Raw genomic sequence first — 24,307 nt, 5'->3', positions numbered from 1 at the left:
CTACTTCGCGCACCGACTCGTCCTACGCACACAGACAAACACCTCTCCAATAGCCTAGCTGCAGTTTACATGGCACAGACGCAAATCGTACAGCCCTTCCCAAGTCCGTTTTCCTGACACAGATGCTAGTGACATCACTCGGTGTTTAGTACAAGGTGGAGAAGGAAACGGGCGCTCTGCTTCAAAAGGCAGCGCCAAAGGGACGCCCGATGCGAGAGACTCCTCTCAGCTTCAGATTCATCAGGCCGGCGGTGACTTCAGGATGCAGGCGTCACCTGTCGAAGATGCCAGCTTCTTTTCCAGATTTTTCTTCTGGTGAGTCTCTATGATTATTTGTCAGGAAAATTATACTTAAAATATTTTTGCAAATACTGTGACACCAATTTCACAGATAAATTTCACTTTCATTCTGTATTAAAAATAATTTCTTGGTGAAGAAAAAATATACAGTATGATGCTGTTATGTTTGCGGAAAGGGCGTAATATTTCAAGTGCCTAAAAGATATTTATTTATGCAGTACGAATTTGTCTGCTTTTGTCAGTGGTATAACTCGATTATCAACGACTTTCTACACTGTTTTAACTTGTCGAACCACTTCAGTCTATTAAGCTTTTGAAGTTCACTTTGAAAGTCCCTTCGACGGAGCCTTAAATTCCTTTTAAAAAACCATAACAATAAGTATAATCAAATATGTTGTTGAGATAGATGCAAAAAGAACATGTAAATGACCTAAAAAAGAAATGCTTTTCAAAATACCTGAAAGACGTTAATTAAAATACGTGTTTTTCCTTTTTTTTAAATCTTAGTTGGACGTCACCGATTTTGAGAAAAGGATACAAGCAGAAATTAGATCATTCAGATATTTATAGAACTCCGTCCTTTGACACAGCAGATCATCTTTCTGAACGCCTTGAACGGTTTGTATTTTGGACCACTTAACACTTTTCAATAAAATACACCCTTCATTTTTTTTTTTTTTTGTCAATGGTAGTTTTTTTTTTTGCTAAATTAATACTGTGACTGGTAATTAATGGCGTAAATGAAATGTTTGTTCACAAAATTAAAACTCTTCTTTGTGTTTTGAAGAATGTTTATTTCTAAATCTGTGCTTATGAATGTGGAGAGAGCATGGAAGATGAATTAATAACTTGTCTGTGTATCAAATGACAGCATTTACAGTAGGTAATTGTCACAGACCTACATTTCTAAAATGTGCCTTTTTCAGCCATTCCCAAACAGACTATCCCCTGTAGTGATACTGTAATTTTAGCTGTACAACCGAAATTTTAGAAATGCGATGCGATTTGCATCTTTGCACCACAACACTTTTCAAATAAACAAGGGCTTTTCTTGCAACCTGTTCTCCTTTCTGAGTATTCCACTGCAATTTAAAGGTGCATAAATCCCACCCTTCAAGAAGCAGTATTCGTTAAATAAAAAAACACAAAGGTCACCTCTATTTCCTTTGAAAGGTGCAAACATGCCGTGTCAGACCCCGGAGCTGCTGAGCGTTGGGTATTTGCCCATTATTTGTGCACGTCTGTCAGGACTCCAGCGTCCGCCGAAACGGGCGTAAAACACGACCTTTTAAACCGCCAGACTCCTGGAGAGCGATACACGACCGGCCGTTTTTAATCTGCCAAAATGTGTCTGCTGGGAATTTGAACTTCTATTCTCTGAGCAAGTCGGTAAGGTGTTTCCCAATCCCCTGCTTAATAAGTCGGCCAAATCTCCCAGGAAATGCAGAAGCACCCACAGCAATGTGAGTAATGCCAAGGCACCCGTTTACCAGCTGTGACATAAGTTTTAATGGTTCGTTTTTGTCTCTGTAGAGAATGGGACAGGGAGCTCGCGTCGTCAAAGAACAAACCCAGACTTTTCAATGCGTTGCGGCGAACTTTCTTCTGGCCTTTCCTATTTTATGGCATTTTGCTGTACTTCGGGGTAAGTGCCCTCAAACCTGTAATCTTATGTCTCATGTGACGGGGCAGCATTGCACTAGATACATGTATATAAACGCATGTGTGCAGCCCCCCCGCTTCACGCTATCCTGTGTCATGCATTGTAAGTTCTGTGATAATCCTCCCTCGGTCACTCGCTGTCAGTATGTCGCACCATGGCTCTGGGGGGGACTTCATTTCCTGTTTGTGATTTCAAGTGGTAAACACTTGACTTGACTTGAAACAAGAACGTCTATATACGAGATTTTGCTACTCATTCATGGTTATTTACAAAAAAATGTCATTTCATGTACACTGTTCATAACAATATTACTGTGCAAATACATCAATACTTACCTATATATACGAAAACTGTATAGCTGCTATTGATCCCACACCAAGCTTATCCAATCATCCAATTAGACAATCTGGACAAGAGCATCTACAGGAATGCCAAAAACAGAATCGTTCAGTAAGATAATCTTTACTGTCATCTCAGCTATATACATGTACACTGTGAGACGAGACGACGGGGCTCCAGTTTCTGCAGTTTGCAATAATAAATAATTCATGGTGATAATCTAATGAAAATGTAAGAATATTTTACTGCAGCTGATAGTGATGGGGAAAGTTCAATGGAACAGACAGTGTGAGAGTTCACTACTGCGATAAGGAGCTGAGTCATGCCCAAGTATGTGTGTCACAGTGTTGTGTGTCACCAGCACCTGCCCGATTCCCTCAGTGTGCCATGAAGACTGTTCCACGTCTCTCAGAGTTTCACTCAGTCACTCACTCTGCCTCTCTGTTCATGCACTGAAGCACCACACCAATAATTTCCCACGCAGGAAGCATCGAAAACGGTGCAGCCTCAGATCTTGGGCCGGATCATTGCATCATTCGATCCTCTTCATGAGGAAGAGAGAGCACAGGGTTACTACCTAGCCCTGGGACTGTGCCTCCTCTTCATAGCCCGTTTCCTCCTTCTGCAACCAGCCATCTTTGGTCTTCACCATCTTGGTATGGAGATCAGAATCGCCCTTTTCAGCCTGATTTATAAAAAGGTAATCCATCCCCGGTAGCATCTCTCATCGTATGTAATGTGAAATACGCATGCCTGTGAGCAGTATCTTAGCACAGTGTTTCCCGACCCGGTCCTCAGGGACCCACAGACGGTTCACGTTTTTGCTCCCTCTCAGCTCCCTGCCAGACAGTCCACGTTTTTGCTCCCAGGAGTTGGGAGGGAGCAAAAATGTGAACTGTCTGTGGGTCCCCAAGGACCAGGTTGGGAAACACTGTCTCAGTGGGTCTTGAACATCTCCAACCCCTTCAGACTCTGAAGCTCTCCAGCCGAATCCTGGACAAGATCAGCACTGGCCAGCTGGTCAGTCTCATGTCTGCACACCTAAACAAACTGGACGAGGTGAGTATTTATTTATGGAAATGGTAATCAACCTGCCATTTGAATTATTGTATACTTTTATCTCTCTGCTTTACTGGTCTGTGAAATTTTTGCACCACATAATCCACAGTGATCGAAAGGTGGGTGATCCTTACATTAGTGGACAGGATGGCAATCTGGCTGTCTATCCATTTATGCTGCTCAGAGTTTAAATATATTTGCATATAGTTGATAATAATTAAGTGGCAAATAACAATATGGCAATCACAATGTTCATTTACTGAAGATAAGAGTTCCGAGGGCCAGTCGAGAGTGAGTTTTGGAGCCCTCCTGAAAAGTGGCGTGGCAGTGTGGAATATCAGAGAAGAGTGCCATCGTCTCCAGGCAATTCTCACCTGCACCTCATTCTGCTCCAGCAAACAAGGCCTTCCCAGTCACAGACGTATTTACAGCTTGCTATCCCATGCTCCTCATCATCCATAGAGGCCCTGCTGCCTGAACCGTATCACTGTGTCATGTGACTGGGTCATGTGATGGCTGTGGCTCGACTGCGCGTTGATTCCTGCAGCGTTATCCTCACATCTAGCGCTGTTGCCGTCTTGTCTCGCAGAGCCTCGGGCTGGCACACTTCGTGTGGATCTCGCCCATGCAGTGCGTCCTGTGCGTCGGTCTCATCTGGGATCTGATCGACGTCAATGCACTCAGTGTGCTGGGCTCACTGACACTGCTGGCTATCATTCAGGCCTGCCTGGCCCAGAGGATGGGCCCTATCAGGTAGCTAAGGAGGCTCCCCTCCGCCACTGCAGCTCCACCCCAGCCCCTTCACTTGGTACAGCTGTCCAGGGGCCCCATAGTAGATTCTAGGGACCCAGCACTTGACAGGGGCCCTTGAATATGTGAAATCATTGGTAAATTTTTATGGGGGGCCCAAGGTGACATTTTGTCAGGGGGGAGTGATTTTTTTAGGTATGCCCCTGCAGGTATCACTGCTGAATGTGTATTAAGTTTTAAGATGGGACTTGTTTTGTTTTTAAACTACAGTAAGAGCAAAACCGACCTTTTAAAAATGGCATGTCTGATGGTGAACGTAGCTGTCCTTTTCCTCAGACAGAAGAGAGCGAAGGTGATCAGCCAGAGACTGGCCCTCACTTCTGAGATAGTGGAGAACATCCATTCGGTCAAAGCGTATGGCTGGGAGGAGATCATGGAGACCATCATTAAGAACATCAGACAGTAAGAATTCATGGGTTAGAATATGGATCAGCGTTTTGTTTAGTGGGGTGTATCGTCATACTGATCCTACATGAACTCATATATGAACATGCATCATTATATTAAACATTGTCATCATTGGTGGTATGCAAATGGTTGTTCTCCACCAATTTTATAAATTCGAACGATTTTCTTTGTCGCCAGGGAAGAGATGACTCTGACGAGGAAGATCGCCGCTCTCAGGTACGTCTACAGTGCAGCTTACTTCTTCTCGGCCTTTCTGGTTGTCCTCGCCGGTGTCTTGCCCTACGCACTCACCAAGGGGATCATCTTGCGCCAAATCTTCACCACGGCCTCCTACTGCATGGTGCTGAGGATGACGGTCACCCGGCAGCTGCCAAACTCCATCCAGATGTGGTACGACACTGTGGCTCTGGTCAACAAGCTAGAGGTAGGCCTCCTGCGTGTTACAATCAACACGATTTGTCATTTATTCACTTTTGACCTATGGTTACTTTGTTCTAAGAGCTCTAGAGAAACCTTCACATATTTGGTACTTGATTACAGCCTGGTTCGGCATAGAATACTGAGAATAACGAAACAGTTTGAGCTGCTGTCAGAAGGCTCTTCAGTAGAAGCCTTATGTTACCTGGAAGGTTCATGATCCCTTAATACCAATAATACTGCAGAATGATTAGACCCTTTCTTATCCAAATTACAATCCTGGTATTCATCACAGGTTTCAGGTATATGCACCAGGGAGAGATGATGTAGTGTAGATGTATGGCTTGGAGACAGAAGAGAGTCCTGTTGTTCATTCAGTCCTGATGCTGCCCCGGTCTGACTGCTGCATCATGGATACTTTATATCTAAAGTACACGCTGTTCCCTGCATTCCTGTTGTTGTTTTTTATCCAACTGCACGCACTGCCCTATCTGGGAATATGGCTGACTCGACATTTTATTCTCTAGTATTTGCAGGTATACTCTGGTGTTTTCTGTTTCCAAATGTGTGTGCGTGTGTTGGTTTTTTTTTTTAGGAATTTCTTACTAAAGAAGAATACAAAGCATTGGACTATAACCTGACCACAAAAGACGTAGAACTGATAAATGTTAGTGCCTCCTGGGATGAGGTTAGTATGGGAAGGCAGTGTTTGTGTTTGGTCGCTGCATGTCATCAACACTGGGGCCGAGTAGATCAACAAATGGGAAACACTGAGATTAGGAATGCAAACTTAACTGAGAAACAGCGAGTCCCACATTAAGCAATATAATGCAACTTTATTATGTTATTTAGCCCTGAAATTCTCTTTGTCGTCAGAGGTAATAATACATTTTAATAGCAGAGTTTGATTCTCAGTGATTCAAACTTAAAGGGCAAATTATTAATCTGTAAAGTGTTTCTGAAAGAAAACGTAATTTATGCACAAATTTCTTGTTTTATTTTTAAATAACAGCACAAGGTAGACTGGACCACATCCCTCTGTGAAACACAGAGCAGTAAATACTAGTAGCTTGGATAGGCTTAGGGAGCGTTGAGAATAATCCCAGCTCTCTCTGTGCTTCAAGGAAATAGGGGAACTTTTTGAGAGGATCAAAAAACAGAACAAAGTCAACGAGCACCTGAATGGAGACGCTGGCTTCTTCTTCACCAACCTCTATGTCACGCCCGTCCTGAAAAACATCAGTCTCTACCTGGAAAAGGGGAAGATGCTGGCAGTTGCAGGGTCCACTGGATCAGGAAAGGTATGACAATATAGTGACGGTCCCTGATTATAAAAACGTCACATCACACCAGTCCCCCATAGCGAGACAAAGACATTCATGCAGAATAATTAACAAAATAATTAACTAATGTGGGGATGAGTTTGTGATGTGCAGAGTGAGTCACACATCTGCAGGCGTGGTCACGTGATCGAATGATCCACTGGACCATCGCAGAAATGATTAAGCTAATAATGCGTCATGCGGAATTTTTTGAAAATTATTATTTTGTTCCATTTACCAATAGCAGCTTGATCAATATAAAGTTTATCTCTTTGAATGGAACTTGATCACTGCCAGTTCAGCCAGAAAACATACAAACTGATATAAACATACAATAATAGTCAAACACCTGGACACACATACTGAAAGTAATTTGTTTTTCAACAAGATAATGACCCTAAGCACACCTTAAGGTTATACAGTAAGTATTATCTTGTGAACAAGCGAAGAGATGGAGTGCTGTGACACATGTCTGGCCCCCACAATCCCCCTGACCTAAACCCTACAGAGCCGGTTTGGGATGAGTTCAAATGAAGAGTAAGAGCAGGTAGCCAACATGCGCCCAGGACTCCTTCAGGACTGTTGGAGAATCATTTCAGGTGGCTACATCTGGAAGCTTATTGAGAGAATGCCAAGAGTCTGCAATGCTGTCATCGAAGCAAAAGGGGGCTATTTTGAAAAGTTCTAAAATTTTGTGATGCTGAACTCTTCTCTTGGTCGTTACAATATTTGATATGTATTACTTCATTGCCTCGAGGCCCTTTATTATAAAATGAATAACATATCTAAAATCCATTAAAAGTAGGTGTGTTCAGACTTTTGTATGAATTTATAAACGAAACAGGAAATGACCCCCTGCATGAATTACGACAGTCCTGTTTTATTTCGGCTTGTATACAGAATGGCAGTGTTTCCCAATCCAGTCCTCAGGGACCTGCAAACAGTCCACATTTTTGCTCCCTCCTGGCTTTAAGTAGGGAGCAAAAATATGACTGTCTGGCAAGGAGCTGGGAGGGAGCGAAAATGTGGACCATCTGTGGGACCCCGAGAACTGTACTGGGGAACACTGCAGTATGCATCAGCCCTGTGGGGGATATATATTATTTTCAGGATCTTAATTGTAAAAATACCCGCGAATCTCGTACTGTCCACCGTTGGCAGAGCTCGCTGCTGATGATGATCCTGGGAGAGCTGGTCCCCACCCAGGGTACCATGAAGCACAGCGGCCGCATCTCCTTCTCGCCGCAGACCCCCTGGATCATGCCGGGCACCATCCGCGACAACATCGTCTTCGGCCTGGCATACGACGAGTATCGCTACAGCAGCGTCATCAAGGCCTGCCAGCTGGAGGAGGTACAATGCCACTCTGTGTCTGTATGGTCATCCCGCCATAAAGCAGTGAGACCGCGGCCACTGGTACCTACACTCCAGATAGTTACCTTACACCTGGATTTAAGGTGAAAGCACACTGGATTAGCACTCTGTGCTTAAATGAATTTTTTGTTAATTTGTTGTGTGTTTTGGGTTGAAAAAAAAAATGCTGGGTCAACGGTTGGATTACTTTGTCATCTGCACTATCAGAGGCTCCTTGCACCATCTCCTTCGATAGCTCAGTTGGTAGAGCGGAGGACTGTGAGTGGCGTAAGAGTCGGTGGTTCGAATCTGGCTCGAAGGTTGTGGGTTTTAGGGACGATACTTGGCACAGCAGGTTAGGGCTTTGTGATTGGAAGGTCACCGGTTCAAATCGGTGGGGTTGTTTCACTGTTGGGCCCTTAAATAATGCCCTCAACCCACATTTGCTCCAAGCGCTGTCTGAAAAAGAGTCACTTTGGATAAAGGCAGCTGCTAAATAACTTCAATGTAGAAGTGGAACATTCTGGAGCACCTGCCAGTAAGGCTTGACAGATGCAGAACATGTGAGGCATTCTTCTCTCAACTGCGTGTTCTGCCCCGTGAGTTGTGACAGGTGCCAGTCTGTACTGTACAGTATCGCTGGTCAGAAAAGAGGCCCTGTTTGTTTATGGGGATAGAGATGCAGGGAACCTTGTGACAGAACACCAGGCTTTCTGTCCGACTCTCCTGCCAAACGGCTTTTCATGAGACAAACAACCAAACAGTGGCGTGCAGTTCAGTGACTCTCCAGCTCAAACACCCTCAGGTTGTTCCAAGTCCATCCCGGCTTCATTTGCCGCTACATTTATAATCTTTTGTTACTGTAACTTGAGCCACAACTTCAAAGCCTTATCACCTTTGGAGAAAAACACAACACTGGACGTAAAACAGGGCTTGAGTGGGTACTGTAAGGACAGTGCAATTGATGTTGGAACTGTTAATAAAATGTTCTCATAGAAGCAATATTGCTTCTAACTCTTTTGTTGTTGAGCACAGCAGATGTTTGTATATAATATTACTGAAGCATTTGTTTCTCTCCGAATGCTTTCCCAGTGGAACTCAGCAGGTATGAACTTATATTCTTTCTGGAATGTTCTACGCATTCAGCTAATGTGAATGGATCATTTTCAGCTCCCCGGGATTCTTTTGCTTGCGGTCAATGCAGTATAAAGATTAAGTTATTCACAGAAGTAACTGCATGGTGCATCTGTAATCTCTCCACGTCTGTAGGATTGCCACAGTCATATAAGAATGCAAGGTTCGTAGACCAGATGTGCATTCTTCTTGGAAAGCTAGATGTTGTACATTTCTTGAAAATAAAACAGTATCACATTGGGTTTGTCTTGTTGCTCTCTTCTTGTTTTCCTGGCTGGATGGCACAGGATTCACTCGCGGAATCTCATCAGATGGATAAGCTCTGATGCTTCTGCTTGTCATGCTTTCTTGCAGGATTTTGCGCTTCTACCAGACAAAGACAAGACTTCTCTAATAGAAGGGGGCGTGACTCTCAGTGGGGGCCAGAGGGCGCGCATCTGCCTGGCCAGGTACCGCAGAGTCGAATATCTCAGCGTAGCCGTATCGCCGCCTCAGCTGCACAGAAAACCTTCAGCAGCTCGTGTAAATCGACAGCGATTATTAACTTACACGCAAGACCCAAACGCTGAACAAAATGTTTGCTGAGGCAGCCTCTGAAAAGGTTTCATTATCATTGGGAACGATTATATTCATCACGCATGTTACTTATGCAGTGCAGGTACAGGATGGGCCTGGAGCCCCGTGATGGCACACACACACACACACACACACACACACACACACACACACACATGCTATGGGCGATTCAGAGACACCAGCTCGCCTGACTGCATGATTTTTGTACTGTGAGTGGCAAAATGCTTCAACGAAACCCTACACACATACACACACACACACACACCCACACACACACACACACAGAGACATGCTGCCCATGTACTTAAAGTGATGTACAATTTAGGATGCTAAATATGAATAATTATAAATAATTAATTATAAATTATAAATCAGTATAAGTTGTGTTACTGTATACTAGCGGTCACTGCACCTTCTGCATCTTTTTCCTGAAATGTTCAATACATTTACCACCTTTATACGGTATTTGTAGAGTAAAACTCTATTGACTATAAAATTAATTAAATATATATATATATATATATATATATATATATATATATATATATTTGTTTTTTTGTGTTTGTGAATGTGAAAATACTTTTTAGATGGTTGCGTTGCTTTACTAAAAACATTAACAGAGAGTAATTGTGCCGTCTCCTTCGATAGCTCAGTTGGTAGAGCGGAGGACTGTAGCGGTTTAAGAGCTGACATCCTTAGGTCGCTGGTTCGAATCCGGCTCGAAGGATGTGTTTTTGGGGCAGCATGTGGCTCTCTGGCCGCCAGTTTAAATCTCAGGGTCAGCAGAGTGATGTCATCACTGGCGCACTGCGAAAGGCCTTCAGATCCCGATCCGTCCAGGCACCTTCTAACCCCGCTTCCTCTGTTGTATGTTCCTTTGGATAAAAGTGTGTGCCAAATAAGGCAAACGTAAATGATTGTCTAGTTTACGTTTTGGAAGCCTACAATAATGTAACACACTTTTCTCTCACAGAGCAGTATACAAAGATGCAGATCTCTACCTGCTCGACTCTCCTTTCACCCACTTGGACATCGTGACAGAGAAGGAGATATTCGAAAGGTGTGTGTGAAAGAGCCTTCCGCTCCGTTTAGCACGGCGCTTATTTGATCGATATTTATTCACACCTAATTGAGTTTAACCAGCCGTGCTGTGATAGTAACGTTGATGTATGAAACCTTCAAACTAAAATCCCCTGAAGATATGAGGCTGAGCTTTGGATGCGGGTTCCCACATCGTGCTGTGGTGTAAAATATCAGTGTGATAGACCTGATATCTGAATGCGTAAAGTAAGGGTCATGTGTGTCAGAGGAAAACGTATTTACTAGTAGAACTACTTTCTTCTGATAGTGCTTAAACATTTTGTTAAATACGGTCCAAGCCACCATCGTTAATCGTTAGTTCAAAAACCGTCCATTGGTATGACCATAAACCAGCTATTAGTACAAAATTGCCCATTGACTTACTCCAGTGATTCTCCTAGCTAGGACACGTTTAAGAGAAGTTAATCGACTCCCTTCTGACCAATCAGATTTGAGAATTCCACAGTGATGATGTCCTTTAACGTCCACTCATTGGCTCATTCTCCCACCAATGGCCTGCAGGTGCCTGTGCAAGCTCTTGGCTTCCAAGACGCGTGTCGTGGTCACCAGTAAGCTGGAACACCTGAAGCGGGCCGACCGGATCCTGCTGCTGCATAATGGCTCCTGCTACTTCTACGGAACCTTCTCGGAACTACAGGCACAGAGGCCCAACTTCAGTGGGTTGCTGCTGGGCCTGGAGGCGTACGACAGCATCAATGCCGAACGCCGTTGCTCGGTGCTCACCGAAACGCTGCGGCGCATCTCCGTCGACGAGACGTCCGGCCCGCAGCCTGAGTCCTTCCGGCAGATGGCCCTGGCCCCCGAGGGGGGTGGCCCCGATAGGAGGAAGCTCTCAGTACCCCTCAGTCCTCTAGGGGCGTCTCGTAAGTTCTCCTTCATCCAGCCGGAAGAGGAAGGCGGCCATGAGAGGATGGATCGTCGGTTCTCGGTGGTTCCTGAAGACAACCAAGTAGAGGAGGTCCTGCCCCGGGGCAATGTGTACCACCACGGACTGAAGTTTCCACGGCAACGGCGGCAGTCTGTGCTGGCCTTCATCACCAATGCCCCGGATCAGGGCCGACGCGAGCAGTTGCAGTCGTCCTTCCGCAAGAAGCTGTCGGTGACGCCGCAGTGTGAGCTGGCCTCGGAGCTTGACATCTACACCCGACGCCTCTCCAAAGACAACATGTACAACATCACCGAGGATGTGGACGAGGAGAATATGGAGGTGGGCTGCCGGTCTGCTCAGCACCGCGGTTACTCCCGGACACAATCTCACCTTTACAGCCAGGAGGCGTCAGTGGGAAAGAATAGCGTCACATTATTAGGTACAGTAACTGGCTTGGGGTGCTGTGTGGTTCAGCACCCCCCTCACTCCAACTGCTCAGGGGCTGCTTTGTAAAGGTTGCTAGGCAGCTGTCCCTAATAAAGTGGCCACTAAGTATATATAATACTGTCTTCAGGCATTGATTATTGTTGATGGTTGGGTTAAATGTAAGATTAAATTTCTGAACAGCTGCTATACAGGAAAGTGAAATACTTTACTCTTCTAAAGTGTTTATGAGTGGTTTATAACCAGGTTAATTAAGTTGTAAGGCTTTGTAAATCATTAATTGAAAAATATAGAAAACCAATTTTTAATGAATGAGTTACTATGATTTATAATTGCAAAAGGGAGCCTCACTGTGGAGTGTTACCAGTGAAAGTAAAGAATATATGATTTGGGCTGGGTCACTTTCAGCTTCAGAGTAGTGCTAATTTGCTCTGAAGCTACAGTCACTGGGTGATTGTCTGAAATACCAAACATATCAATAGTGGGCAGCGTGTTTGGAGTTGATGATTCACTGAATGGTTTACATACATACATGTTAAAATATATGGATTCACTCTCATCAGGTTATTGATGTAAAAGAAGGTAAATTTAGCTGGAATGAATTTGAATGTACAATCCCAAAGCTTTTGTGCAGTCTGGGTCTGACAGACATTAGGTCTAAATCTGGTTTAAGTCTGGAACCATAACTGAATGGTTTTCTGTTACTTTTTCAGGAATGCTTTGCAGATGACCGCGATAACATATTTCAAACCACCTCGTGGAGCACGTACTTGCGCTACTTCTCAGAAAACAGAAACCTCATTTACGTTCTCATCGTCATTGCTTTTGTTTTTGTGCTGGAGGTGAGAGAATGCCCTTTTTGTCATATCCTGATCAATTCATGGCAGATCTTCATTAAGCTGTATGTGGAAAGGGGTTTATGAATGCAATTTCCCTTGACTGATACAGGTGGCTGGATCTGTCGTTGGGATATTCCTGTTAACGGAGTGAGTCTCTTTCCCATATCAATCTTTCTATGATGTAAAAAGCATCTTCAGGAACATTAATTCTATTTTTGTATGAGTCATTTTCAGATGCGTTAGAGCGGTGTTCCTCAGCCCAGTCCTCTGGAACCCCCAGAAAGTCCACATTTTCGCTCCCTCTCAGTTCCCAACACACCTGTACCAGGTTTTCGGTACTCTTGATTGGCTGGGAGCTGGGAAGGAGCAAAAACATGGACTGTCTGGGGATCCCAGAGGACTGGGTTGAGAAACACTCAATCAGGGTTACCAGTTATTCTGTTGGGGATTAGGAGCAGATTCGGTCACAGAGGATCATAATGAGCCAGCAGTCCTATAGCAGTCTTTAACCTTATTCCCTATTACTCACCCAGTAAGATCTGGAAGGAGGAAAATGAGACAGTCCACTCCAACACGTCCTCCCCAGGGCCTGCCCAGGCCGTGATCATCACACCCACCAGCGCCTACTACATAGTCTACATCTACGTGGCCACGTCAGAGAGCATCCTGGCCCTGGGATTCTTCCGGGGCCTTCCGCTGGTGCACACGCTGCTTACCGTGTCCAAGCGGCTGCACCAGAAGATGCTGCGGGCGGTGCTACGGGCCCCCATGGCGGTGCTGAACACCATGAAGACGGGTCAGTGTGCCGGGGGTGGGGGTGGGGGGGGGGCATGGGGCCACGCTTCCGGCTCCTTCCGCACTCGTCCTCGTGCTCACTATGTCTCGCTCTCCTCAGGCCGAATCATAAACCGTTTCACCAAGGACATGGCAACCATTGATGACATGCTGCCCCTCATCCTCTTCGATTTCATACAGGTGGGTTTATCTATTTAAACTGAGAAACATACACCTGTGGCTCAGAGTATTATGTTTGCTTAATTAATAATTCTGCAACTGTGTATTAATAATCACTGTGCCCTCTGTGTTTCAGGATAAGAAAATACTTGTTAAATGGTTGGATTATTGTACAATCTGCACTAACAGACAACTATTATGCTGTTCATACACTTACAGCCATATATGGCTGTAAGTGTATGAACAGCATAATATGACAGTTGTCACACTTTATCCTCTATGTTTGTAATTAGCTTGAATTACTTTTTTCGCTTTTTTGTTAATTTGTTGTTTCTGAATGAGAACATAGTTGTGAAATGGTTAGATTACCTATCCATCAGCATTAACTGACAACTGGCAAACTGGGTCTCCTTCGATAGCTCAGTTGGTAGAGCGGAGGACTGTAGTGGAACACGAGTTGACATCCTTAGGTCGCTGGTTCGAATCCGGCTCGAAGGATGCGATTTTGAGTAACTGAGAGTCAAATTATAGTCCCCGATTTTAGGATTTGCACAGATGCATTTGCTTTGTAATTCATATCGATTGATAGTTTTCCGTTCAGTTGAATTTCCATGTATACTATCCACTGTAGACTGAAGGAATAGACTCCAGGTCTGTCGACAGCTCAGTTGGTAGAGCGGCGGACTGTAGAGAACAACACTGTCATCCTTAGGTCGCTGGTTCGAATCCGGCTAGAAGGATCTGATTTTTCAGTCAAAGTAAACTTTATTGTCATCTCTGCTATATACTGTGCAGGTACATAGAGAGACGAGACGACGCGGTTCCAGTGTCTTTATAGCCAGGGTGGGTTTGCAGACCCCCCTGATACTCACTGAGAGAGAGTGTCTTTGTCGTCTCCAGCTGACACTCATCGTGCTGGGGGCCATTTCGGTGGTGTCCATTATACGCCCCTACATCTTCATCGCAGCCATTCCCCTCGCTGTCATCTTCATCTTGATGAGGAAATATTTCCTTCGCACAGGGCAGCAGCTGAAACAGCTGGAGGCTGAAGGTGAGGCTGATGCAGCTGCTGAATGTTGCTGGAGACATGATATAGATCAGTGATTTTCAGCCCCGTCCTTGAGGACCCCCGGACAGGCCACGTTTTTGCTCCCTCCTCACTCCCAGCCAATCCAGAACACTAAATACCTGGTACAGGCACACTGGGAGCTGGGAGGGAGCAAAAACATGGACTGTTGGGGGGTCTCTTAAGACTGGGTTGACAAACCGTGATGTATGGATTTCAGTATCATTATGTGCTGCGTGCCCCTTTTCAGTAGCGATATGGAGTGGGAGGGGCTCATGGTCACACGAGCACATAATCCCCATTGAGTTGGCAGGGGCCGGGCACCAGCAGATGAGGTCAAAAGTCATGCAGATGGTAGAAAGTGGGATGGAGGGGTGAGTCAGAGAGGGAGAGAATAGAGGCAGAGGTCACCTATCACTCTCTTAGCTCTTTGGCTACTGACACTTTTCCACAGTAACCACAATCTTCATGACTATCGTCCTGGTTGTGTCAGTCAGCTGGGACGTCCTGCACTGCCTAAACTGTTTCAGAGGATGTCTCATTGTGTGGGATGTGGAGTCAGGATCCAGGCTGCAGATTTCCTGTGACGCCGTCCTGGGATGTTTGAGGAAACTGTCAGAGGGTGACTGGCAAAAATGATCTCCTTTTAGATGTGCGGCATATTTGCGTTGTTTCTCTTAAAAGGCGTTCAGGAACAAAATGACTACTCCTCCATTAATAGTGTTAGATTATCATGCGATGCAGTTGTAAATATGTAGCTCACATGGGTGAACAAAATGTGCTATAGTAAAGCATCACTTTAGAGAGCATCTTTAAACACTTCTGTGTCAGCAAGAGGAAACAAAGATAATCTCCTCTTTCCCTTTCCCCTTCCGGACATTTTCAGAATGAAATTTTGAGTGCAGTATGTAAAATGCTGCCTGTACAAACAGCCAGTAAGAGCGATGTTTCCCAGCCCGGTCCTCAGGGACCCACAGACGGTCCACGTTTTTCTCCCTCCCAGTTCTGCAAAAATGTGGGTCCCCAAGGGCCGCATTGGAAAACATTGAGTTAGGAGGTTTAATGAAAGCACAAACTGCTACATCTTCTCGTGAGGCTTTTATTAAACCTTGGAATAGCTTAGGATTGAGCTGCTGTTATTTTAGGGCTTGGGTGCTGATCTTATTTATAAACTAATCCAAACACTAACGAACCTCTTTCTTTGCCTTTGAGGTGAAACTCTGGTATCCTCTGATCTCTGATCTTCTCCCGTTACCTTTCAGCTCGTAGCCCAATCTTCTCCCACCTAATCATCTCCCTCAAAGGCCTGTGGACCATCCGAGGCTTTGGGAGGCAGGCCTACTTTGAGACTCTGTTCCACAAAGCTCTCAACACCCACACAGCCATCTGGTACCTCTACCTGTCTACGCTGCGCTGGTTCCTTTTTCGCTGCGACATCATCTTCGTCCTCTTCTTCACCGCCACCGCCTTCATCGCCGTTGGCACCAACCGTAAGGCCGCGTACACATATCAGAAGCTCTCGTTGAAACGCTGCTTGCGTTCTAACTTGATCAGAGAACTGAGGCTGCTGGACACCTTACGCCAGTGTTTCCCAGACCAGTCCTCGGGGAACCACTGCCTACCAGGAGCTGGGAGGGAGCAAAAATGTGGACTGTCTGGGAAGGAGCTAGGAGGGAGCAAAAACTTGGGCCATCTGTGGTTCCCGAGGATCGGACTGGGAAACACTGCCTTATGCGGTCACTTCCTGTTCATCAACAGATAAGCAACACATAGTGGGCTAAATCGCTCTGTAACTGAGAATATACAACGACGCCAGCCGTTGTGGATTTCAAAGCCTAAACCAGGCCCAGAGGGCCGATTTCTATCAATAACACAAAGCCAAGGGCCATTGGGGGTGGGGGGGGGGGGGTGGTGCTAATTGATAAAATTAACCAAGCAGATCGATCCCCTGAGCTGCCTACTGGGGAGCCCCACTTCACTGTCTAACAGGTTTCAAGTTTAAACTCCAAGAGTTGTACCACTGATTTGTAGGACATGTGTAAATTATTGAAATGTGTTTCAAGGTGAATAAAGGCATCTTTCCTGGTCCACAGAAGATAAACAAGGTGAAATAGGCATCATCATAGTCCTGGCCATGTTAATTCTGGGTACCTTCCAATGGGCCGTCATCACCAGCATCACTGTGGACAGCCTGGTATGCCGACGTCAAACCCCACTATTACCCTGCACTTACGCATCCAACTGCCAGAGGGGGAAAGTTCAGGCTCAGACAGTACAAATCCAGAACAAAATTTTGTTTCCACCAATCAGTTGAGTGCTCTGTGACTGTGACTCTTTGTAATCAGCTGGCTGGTTGAAACAAAATCTTGGTCTGGATTTGTACTTTCCGAACCTCAACTTCCCACCTCTGCCAACTGCATGCTTATACAAGTCACCAGCAGACTGAGGTGAATGAACACTTCTGACTGAAAAGAGTTTGTCATGGTGGAGGAAGAACATTTGTTCTACTCACCCGAGTCTTACTCTTTTGAATCTTACAGACATTGGTCATCGGGATTCAGTAGATATAGAAGTGCAGACATCCTTAGCTTTCCTTAACCCTCACCTGTCAACATTCCCCATAAACCTAGGGCCAGTTACGTTTTTTGCAGCCGAGAACCATTGCAAAGCCCAGACAGATGTGGTTCACGTTGTGTTCAAGATGCGCTCCGTCGACCGGATCTTCAAATTCATCGACCTGCCATCAGAGGAGTCTCCGGGGAAAAACACAGACCTGGTCATCGAGAACAGCCACAAACACAAGGACTGGCCCTCCAGAGGGCACATGGAGGTCAGCAACCTCAGCGCCAAGTACACCGAGGGTGGGAGGTTCATCCTCCACAACCTGTCCTTCAGCGTCGAGGGCGGCCAGAGGGTACGAACACTTTTGTCGGTTACTGTGTGTAACCCAAGCTGAACGTGTTGATGTACCCTGTGCCTTTATTATGGGTTGTTCAGTGCCAGAAACATTCCTCTTTTATCTTGTTACAAAAATTCCTGGAGTACAAATAGAGTACAAATATTCCACAAAAGTAGCATGCCAACACTCGGTCTGACAGCGCTTACACACCAAGAAACATCATTGCCGGGTGCAGACACACCTTGATTCTGAAAGACGAGGATCCAAGAAAATGGCTGACGTTGCACAAGCCTCTGCTGTACTTGAAAAACACACGTGACACATTACGTATGAATTCGTCTGAGCTCACAAATGCATGACAGTCATGTTATTCAAGCTACTGGTGCTCAGACTGTGCTGGTGACTTTGGGTTAACTTTGGAGAGCATGGCTGTACAAAAAAAGCTTTCTTTAACTTTAGCTGGTTCATCATAATCCAGTTTTGAATGACAAAATCAAATTTAAAGGCAAGGGCAGAGGTGGTGATGACTGTGCACACGATAAAAGGGAAGCTGCCAAGTTCCTGCAACATGAAGTCGCGGGTTTCATGCACCTGTTTGAAGCTGATAGTCACTGCTGCCAGAGCGGCTGCATATTCTCAGCCCCGGCCCAGGGCACTGACACCTACAGCGGCAGACCGTCCGCCCTGCGATTCCCGTAAGCCGGTTCCCGCTGAATGTCTCTGTCCTCAGGTGGGTGTGCTGGGCAGGACGGGATCAGGCAAGAGCACGCTGCTGTCCGCGCTGCTGCGTCTGGCCTCCACCGACGGGGACATCTCCATCGACGGCATCTCCTGGAACTCCGTGCCCCTGCAGACTTGGAGGAAGGCCTTTGGTGTCGTGCCGCAGGTGACTATAAACAGGACCCCCCCCCCCTGTCATTCCATTACCATCTACATTTACCTTCATTTAGCGCTGTTGCACCCCAAAGTGATGTATAAATGAGGCAAATGGCAACGTCACAAACACACGGCTGTCGAGGAGTCGACTAGGCATAAATTAAGCTAGGCTGAGCCTCCAATGAATGCCCATGTACCAGTGTAAGAGCTACACAATATCTTCCAATAAAGCAATAACCCAATAATACTATTATTACATCAGCAACTCCCCCTCCCCCATTTGAAAATGAATAGATCACCTGACTCTCCCTGCCCCACCCCCACCACCTTATTTACAGAAAGTTTTCATCCTGACGGGGTCCTTCCGCATGAATCTGGACCCACATGGTCACCATAGTGAAGAGGAGCTCTGGAGAGTTGCAGAGGAGGTAATCTCCAAACTGAAGAAACAGCCAAAACCCCCATTTTTGGAAGTGCTTTCTTCTCATCAGCCTTAGTTAATTATCCTTGTTTATTTAGTGCAGCGTTTCTCAACCTAGTCCTCAGAGACCCCACAGACCGTCCACATTTTCGTTCCGTCCCAGCTCCCAGCGCACCTGCACCAGGAATTCGGTGTTCCTGATTGGCTGAGAGCTGGGGGGGGGGGGGGGGAGCAAAAATGTGGACTTGCTGGGAGTGCCTGAAGGCTGGGTTGAGAAGCACTTAGTGTTAACAGGTGCAACATCCTGATACGAGTTTCGTGCACGTAGCTAAACCTAAAGGGATTTCAGGTGGGCTTGAAGTCCGTCATCGAGCAGTTCCCTGACAAGCTGGACTTCCAGCTGGAGGAAGGCGGCTACGTTTTGAGCAACGGCCACAAGCAGCTGGTGTGCCTGGCCAGATCAATCCTGAGCAAGGCCCGCATCCTGCTCCTGGATGAACCCAGTGCCTACCTGGACCCCATGTGAGTGGTCGCTCGGGTCAGACCCCAACCCGGACGCGTGTTTATCCTGCCCCCATCCTAAATGATGCTTGAAAGCTTCAGCTCAATTACAGCAATTAAGGATGTTTGTTCCAGCCAACCATCTCCTTGCACACGACCCATAACGTTCTCAAGGCTAAAGACAATAATCCCACAGACTGACTTGGCTACTGCCAGAACACAGAGCAGTAGCAGTGTTAGCAATGCTACAGCCAGAAGGAATAGTTTGCAGATAATAAAAAGCACGAAAAAGCATAACTGCAACTGCATACACAGTGTACATGTACCTCCAGTGCTATGATTGTACCCGTAAGCACCCAGGCTTGCAGTGACGGATGTCTGTCCCTGCCCAGTACACTGCAGGTGCTGAGAAAGACGCTGAAGCTCTCCTTTTCTAACTGCACTGTCATGCTGTCTGAGCACCGTGTCGAGCCTCTGCTGGAGTGTCAGTCCTTCCTGGTGGGTCTCTGCCGTCCACCCATCGCTCACTTAACGGTCTTCACGACCATCTAGTCTGTGCTCGCAGGGGGTGAAGGAAGAGCAGGCAAATTCAAGGGTTTCGTTTTGGGATTACCCGGTGATGAAATCTCAAACGGTGATGATGTCATCACTGAAGCAAACCTACGCCTCCTGTTATATGACATAAGACATTCCCATGTTCAGCATTCATTTGCACATACTATGATGTACCATTATATGACAACAGTAAATAGGAAAGGGGTCATTTCAGTTATTTCTCAGGTGTAAACGTTTAAAATAAATAACATATTTACAGACTCATCTGTAATTTCATTAATCTAAAGGGCACAATTCTTGTAAAATTGCTTAATTAAGTTAATGTTTCTCAGGCCAGTACTCAAGGACCCCCAGACAGCCCACATTTTTGCTCCTTCTCAGCTTCCAGCGCACCTGGTGCTCTTGATTGGCTGGGAGCTGAGAGGGAGCAAAAATGTTAACTGGCAGAAATATGCACTGGTACAGTTTTGTTCCTCAAGGTACAAACAATATTAATGTACCCCCAGTCATACAAAAAATTTTCCTCAGTCCATGTCTGTACCTTAAAAGGTACATTTACCTACAGCTGGGGTAAAATTAGCAGACCCTTGAGGGTACAGACCCAGTGACAAGTAATTGTACCCTGAAAGGTACAAATTGGTACTTTTGTTTCTGACTGAATTTTGTTTCTGACGCATTCTGCCCCCCAAAATTCACCCCCGTCCCCCACCAAAGATGATAGAGGGCAGCTGCATTAAGGCGTACGACTCCATCCAGAAGCTCCTGAACGAGACCAGCCAGCTGAAGCAGGCCATCAGCCACGCCGAGCGTCTGAAACTCTTCCCACTGCACCGGCACAACTCCAGCAAACACATGTCCAAGGGGCCCATCAGCGCCCTCCAGGAGGAGACCGAAGACGAGGTGCACGACACGCGCCTCTGAGGACCTGCTCGTCCGGTCAACACCCACGTTCCAGAAACGAGACATTGGCCACCCATGACCGCACGTTTTGAGTGATTTTATAACTGTACCGCCCCAGTGGAAGCACTTAAAAAGTTTAATGGCCAAGAATTTGGTTTTAAGTTAGAACAGAAAACAGTGACATTTTCTCCCGTCTTGCTCTCCATGAGACACACAGACAAATGCAGACAGGAGAGTGCAAGTTTAGGGTCAAAGGGCAGGGTCAGCCAGCATCTCAGGAGAATTTGGGGGTCAATGGCCTTGCTCACGGCTCCGCTTACATCATCATTCTGCCAGCAACCCTTCCGATCCCAGGCAGAGGCCTCAAACACAAAGCCACACACTGGCCAAAGATCAAAGGAGCCTTTTATTCATGTTTCAATTTTTATTCATGTTTCAATTCTAAGGAAGATTCCGTCCAAAGTCAACAATGTGGATCCCTTTGCTTATAAATAAATATGTGAACGAGAGAATAGAGAGAGTGCAGCTTTTTAATGGCTGTGCTTGCAGAAAGCAGGACACTTCTTCAGGTTTCAGTGAATCACCGTCACATCTCAACACAAAACAGCTCAGTAAGTTATTCAGCAGAATGAGTAGTACAAGTGTAACATGGAAAAGTATCAGGTAAAACAAAGAGAAAACTGCTGCTGTGAATTTGAACAGGGCTTTGAATTGGACTTTAAAATGGTTTATTATGGCTTAGAATTGAAAAAAAAAATGTCCTGTATTTGCAAATACTTATTGCCACTTTCCATTCACTTTGAAACAAGTGAAAATGTATGAACCCATTTTGTAGATTACAAACATGCAGTGGGTGAATTAAAGAAGAGAAACACCTAACAGCATATTAATGTCGAGGAGCAAATACGGAGAGCAGGGCCACCCGTTGCCTTCGTCAGGCATGGTACAGTATGTCATCCTTCCCAGAAGCTTGCGCAGTGAGATCCTGCACCATTCTTCTGAAAGGAAAGCCCCTGTTTCTCTCAGGGACGTAGGAGGTGATCGATATTCTACACTCCAGAAAGTTCCATAAATATTCCATGATGTTCACATCTAATGACTCAGGGGATCAGTATGCGTGCTCCTTAGAGCAAGCAATGTACCTTTGTAACTTGGCCTTGGATACAGTCAGTTCCTGGTTTACTGTCCAGCTGTGTGATCTGAGAAAAGTACAGGCTCCCTGGCACTGGATCCCAGAGATGCTGACTCAGTTCTATGGCAGTTTTTCAAGCTGCCCTTCAGTGGTGCTTCTGATCTCCCTCTGTCCCGGCTGGTGACCACTGTTCCTCTTTGCTGATACAGTTTGTCTGTTTTGCTTTTAATGTGGGTATTTTTGAACCAGTTTACTCTTGATTGACTGTATGTAATAATTCTACAGTTTTTCTGATCGGTGCACCTGCAATTCCGTCCCGACTTTGGAACATCACACTTGAAGGCGCTCGTCCTCAGATTTCTTATAGCTGACACACATAATGCCAACGCTGTTCAGTCTCAATATGACTCACATTATCTGCATTTGTAATTGCGATTTAGTTACTTCCTTTTTTCATGTGGTGTTTCCATTATTTTGTCCACCCTCTGTATGTACAGTATTATCAAAGTCTTTACAAGTATCTCACATATTTCACTAACCTGTATACCATAAACTCCTATTTCATATTTACAAATATTTGGTAAAACCCTGATTAATTTCAACAGCATTTTAAATAACCTTGGAACTATTTAAACATAGAGCACATTCATATTTTAAAATACTCAATACCAAAAAGTGGCCCGTTTCTGCATTGATCCAGAATATTTTTTTTGCTTAAAAGAAAACTTTGAAAATTTTACTGTCCTTTCAGTTTTGACTTCACTAAGATAATAAAAGTATGGTCCCCAAGTTCACAATGTTACACAAACATTGTAACAAATATGATTTAACAAGTACAAAAGCGGACATGATCCTAATTCTATCATGTACAGAGATGGGGGGTTTGGACGTCAGCTTGTGGGTCTTGTTCCGATCGTGTGCGTCCTGGGTGATACTGGGAGTTACTTGCCTTGTTCTGCTGCTGGCTTGTGGGGGGTGCGTATGGGGGGGGGGGGGGCGGACTGTGAGCGCATTCGGTCAGTTTATCGGTTTCTCAATGCGCATGGAGGTGAGGATTTCGCCATCCGGCAGACTTCGATTCTGCAGACTGAAGAGGCTGCTTTAACGTGTGTATCGGAAGCACACCTGAAGCGGCCAGCCGTAGATTCCTGCTGTACCCTTGGTGTTCCTGTTTGGCTGCTGGCTTCAGTATCTGGCTTGGGGGCCACCTGGTCCACCTGGAACAGCTGCCATGCGCCAGCCTTCAGACCAGAGTCAACCTTTTAGCTGAACCGAGAAACAGAAGAGAGACCCAAAAACAGCTCTAATTCAACTCTTCCCATTAGTACTGTAATTATAGTTAATTGCAATGTAGCACGCTACTGACAGAACGATTTCAAAGCCATCTGTCATCACAAAGCCCTTCCACTTGCCTGGGAATACTGTGCGTTTCCAAGAGCAACGTCTGCACAGCTGTGACACGACGCATGTTCAGCCGCCTGCATCCATCCCGTTAAGCACGACTGTGTTCAGCGGCCGGTCATAGCCGACGCATGAGAGAGGGCCGTGAACTCACCTGCGGGTGTCTGCCTCAAACCCCCTGGAACACACAGTCGGAAATTCCTGCATCAAGTCATCAGGTGGGAGTACAGCAATAACGTAGGTACCTAGGCTTCTACACGGTGCCCCCTGGTGGAACAAATAGGTATTCAAAAACACACAAGCAGGTAGAGTCTTGTGAGGCATTAGCCTGCCCCCTTCCTGTTTCTTCACCTCATTACACAATTTTCGTTAAAAAGTTTCCTTTTGTGTCTGACCTTAAATGCTGACAGCTACTGTCCTAATGAAATTATGCTGTATTTGCATTTGCACAGTACATTGGAATTCAGATCATGTTTCCATCCAGTGCGTATTCCTGTTTGGTTTGTGTTCCTCTCCAGTGTGTGTCCTCACCTAGTTTGTGTTCCCATTCAGTTTGTTCCTGTGTTATTGTATTCCTGTCTAGTGCTTGTCCCTGTCTAATGTGTGTTCCCGTCCGTTTTGTATTCCTGTTCGGCGTGTGTTACTGTCCTGTTTGTGTTCCTGTCCAGTGTGTGTTCCCATTTGGTTTGTGTTCCTGTCCAGTGTGTGTTCCCATCCGGTTTGTGTTCCCAATCAATTTGTGTTCCTGTGTGGTATGTGCTCCCATTCGGTGCACATTCCAATCTGGCACGTGTTCCTGTTCAGCGTGTGTTCCCATCCGGTTTGTGTTCCCATGCGGTTTGTGTTCCCATGCGGTTTGTGTTCCTGTGTGGTGTGTGTTCCCATTCAGTTTGTGTTCCTGTGTGTGTTCCCGTCCGGTTTGTGTTCCTGTCCAGTGTGTGTTCCCATTTGGTTTGTGTTCCTGTGCGT

General features: G+C 45.7%; 2 protein-coding genes and 2 non-coding genes across 6 annotated transcripts in view; 3 read left to right on the top strand and 1 right to left on the bottom strand.

Annotated features, from left to right (window-relative positions):
* Nucleotides 1–65: 65 nt before the first annotated feature.
* Nucleotides 66–21,317, top strand: cftr (CF transmembrane conductance regulator). Of its 3 annotated transcripts, none has more exons than XM_049017115.1 (27): nt 66–315; nt 808–918; nt 1,834–1,945; nt 2,787–3,002; nt 3,272–3,361; nt 3,951–4,114; nt 4,448–4,573; nt 4,757–5,003; nt 5,592–5,684; nt 6,121–6,297; nt 7,480–7,671; nt 9,160–9,254; nt 10,355–10,441; nt 10,984–11,689; nt 12,508–12,636; nt 12,743–12,780; nt 13,167–13,429; nt 13,529–13,608; nt 14,488–14,638; nt 15,916–16,143; nt 16,750–16,847; nt 17,355–17,567; nt 18,283–18,438; nt 18,767–18,856; nt 19,199–19,371; nt 19,743–19,848; nt 20,620–21,317. In XM_049017115.1, exons 1-27 carry the CDS (start codon nt 263–265, stop codon nt 20,824–20,826), a joined length of 4,401 nt encoding a protein of 1,466 aa, XP_048873072.1. In that variant the 5' UTR covers nt 66–262; the 3' UTR covers nt 20,827–21,317. The 3 variants fall into 3 exon arrangements, with proteins under 3 accessions (XP_048873072.1, XP_048873080.1, XP_048873065.1); XM_049017123.1 differs by having other exon boundaries at nt 16,747–16,847; nt 17,355–17,483; XM_049017108.1 differs by having other exon boundaries at nt 67–315; nt 16,747–16,847.
* On the top strand, nt 10,020–10,108 carry trnay-gua (transfer RNA tyrosine (anticodon GUA)). Its single transcript is given in 2 exon segments — nt 10,020–10,056; nt 10,073–10,108. It is a non-coding gene; the product is annotated as a tRNA-Tyr (tRNA).
* Nucleotides 13,997–14,085, top strand: trnay-gua (transfer RNA tyrosine (anticodon GUA)). Its single transcript is given in 2 exon segments — nt 13,997–14,033; nt 14,050–14,085. It is a non-coding gene; the product is annotated as a tRNA-Tyr (tRNA).
* The window catches only part of LOC125744851 (cortactin-binding protein 2-like), a 28,254-nt gene continuing 25,264 nt past the window's right edge, over nt 21,318–24,307 (bottom strand). Inside the window, 1 exon segment of the mRNA XM_049017135.1 lies at nt 21,318–23,605. The gene's annotated coding sequence lies outside the window, so the exon portion shown is untranslated.

The sequence above is a fragment of the Brienomyrus brachyistius genome, chromosome 1, assembly GCF_023856365.1.
Source record: "Brienomyrus brachyistius isolate T26 chromosome 1, BBRACH_0.4, whole genome shotgun sequence".
In the NCBI taxonomy this organism is placed as follows: Eukaryota; Metazoa; Chordata; class Actinopteri; order Osteoglossiformes; family Mormyridae; genus Brienomyrus; species Brienomyrus brachyistius.
The sequence above is the reverse complement of the archived record's forward strand: the minus strand, read 5'-3'. Positions and strand labels throughout refer to the sequence as shown.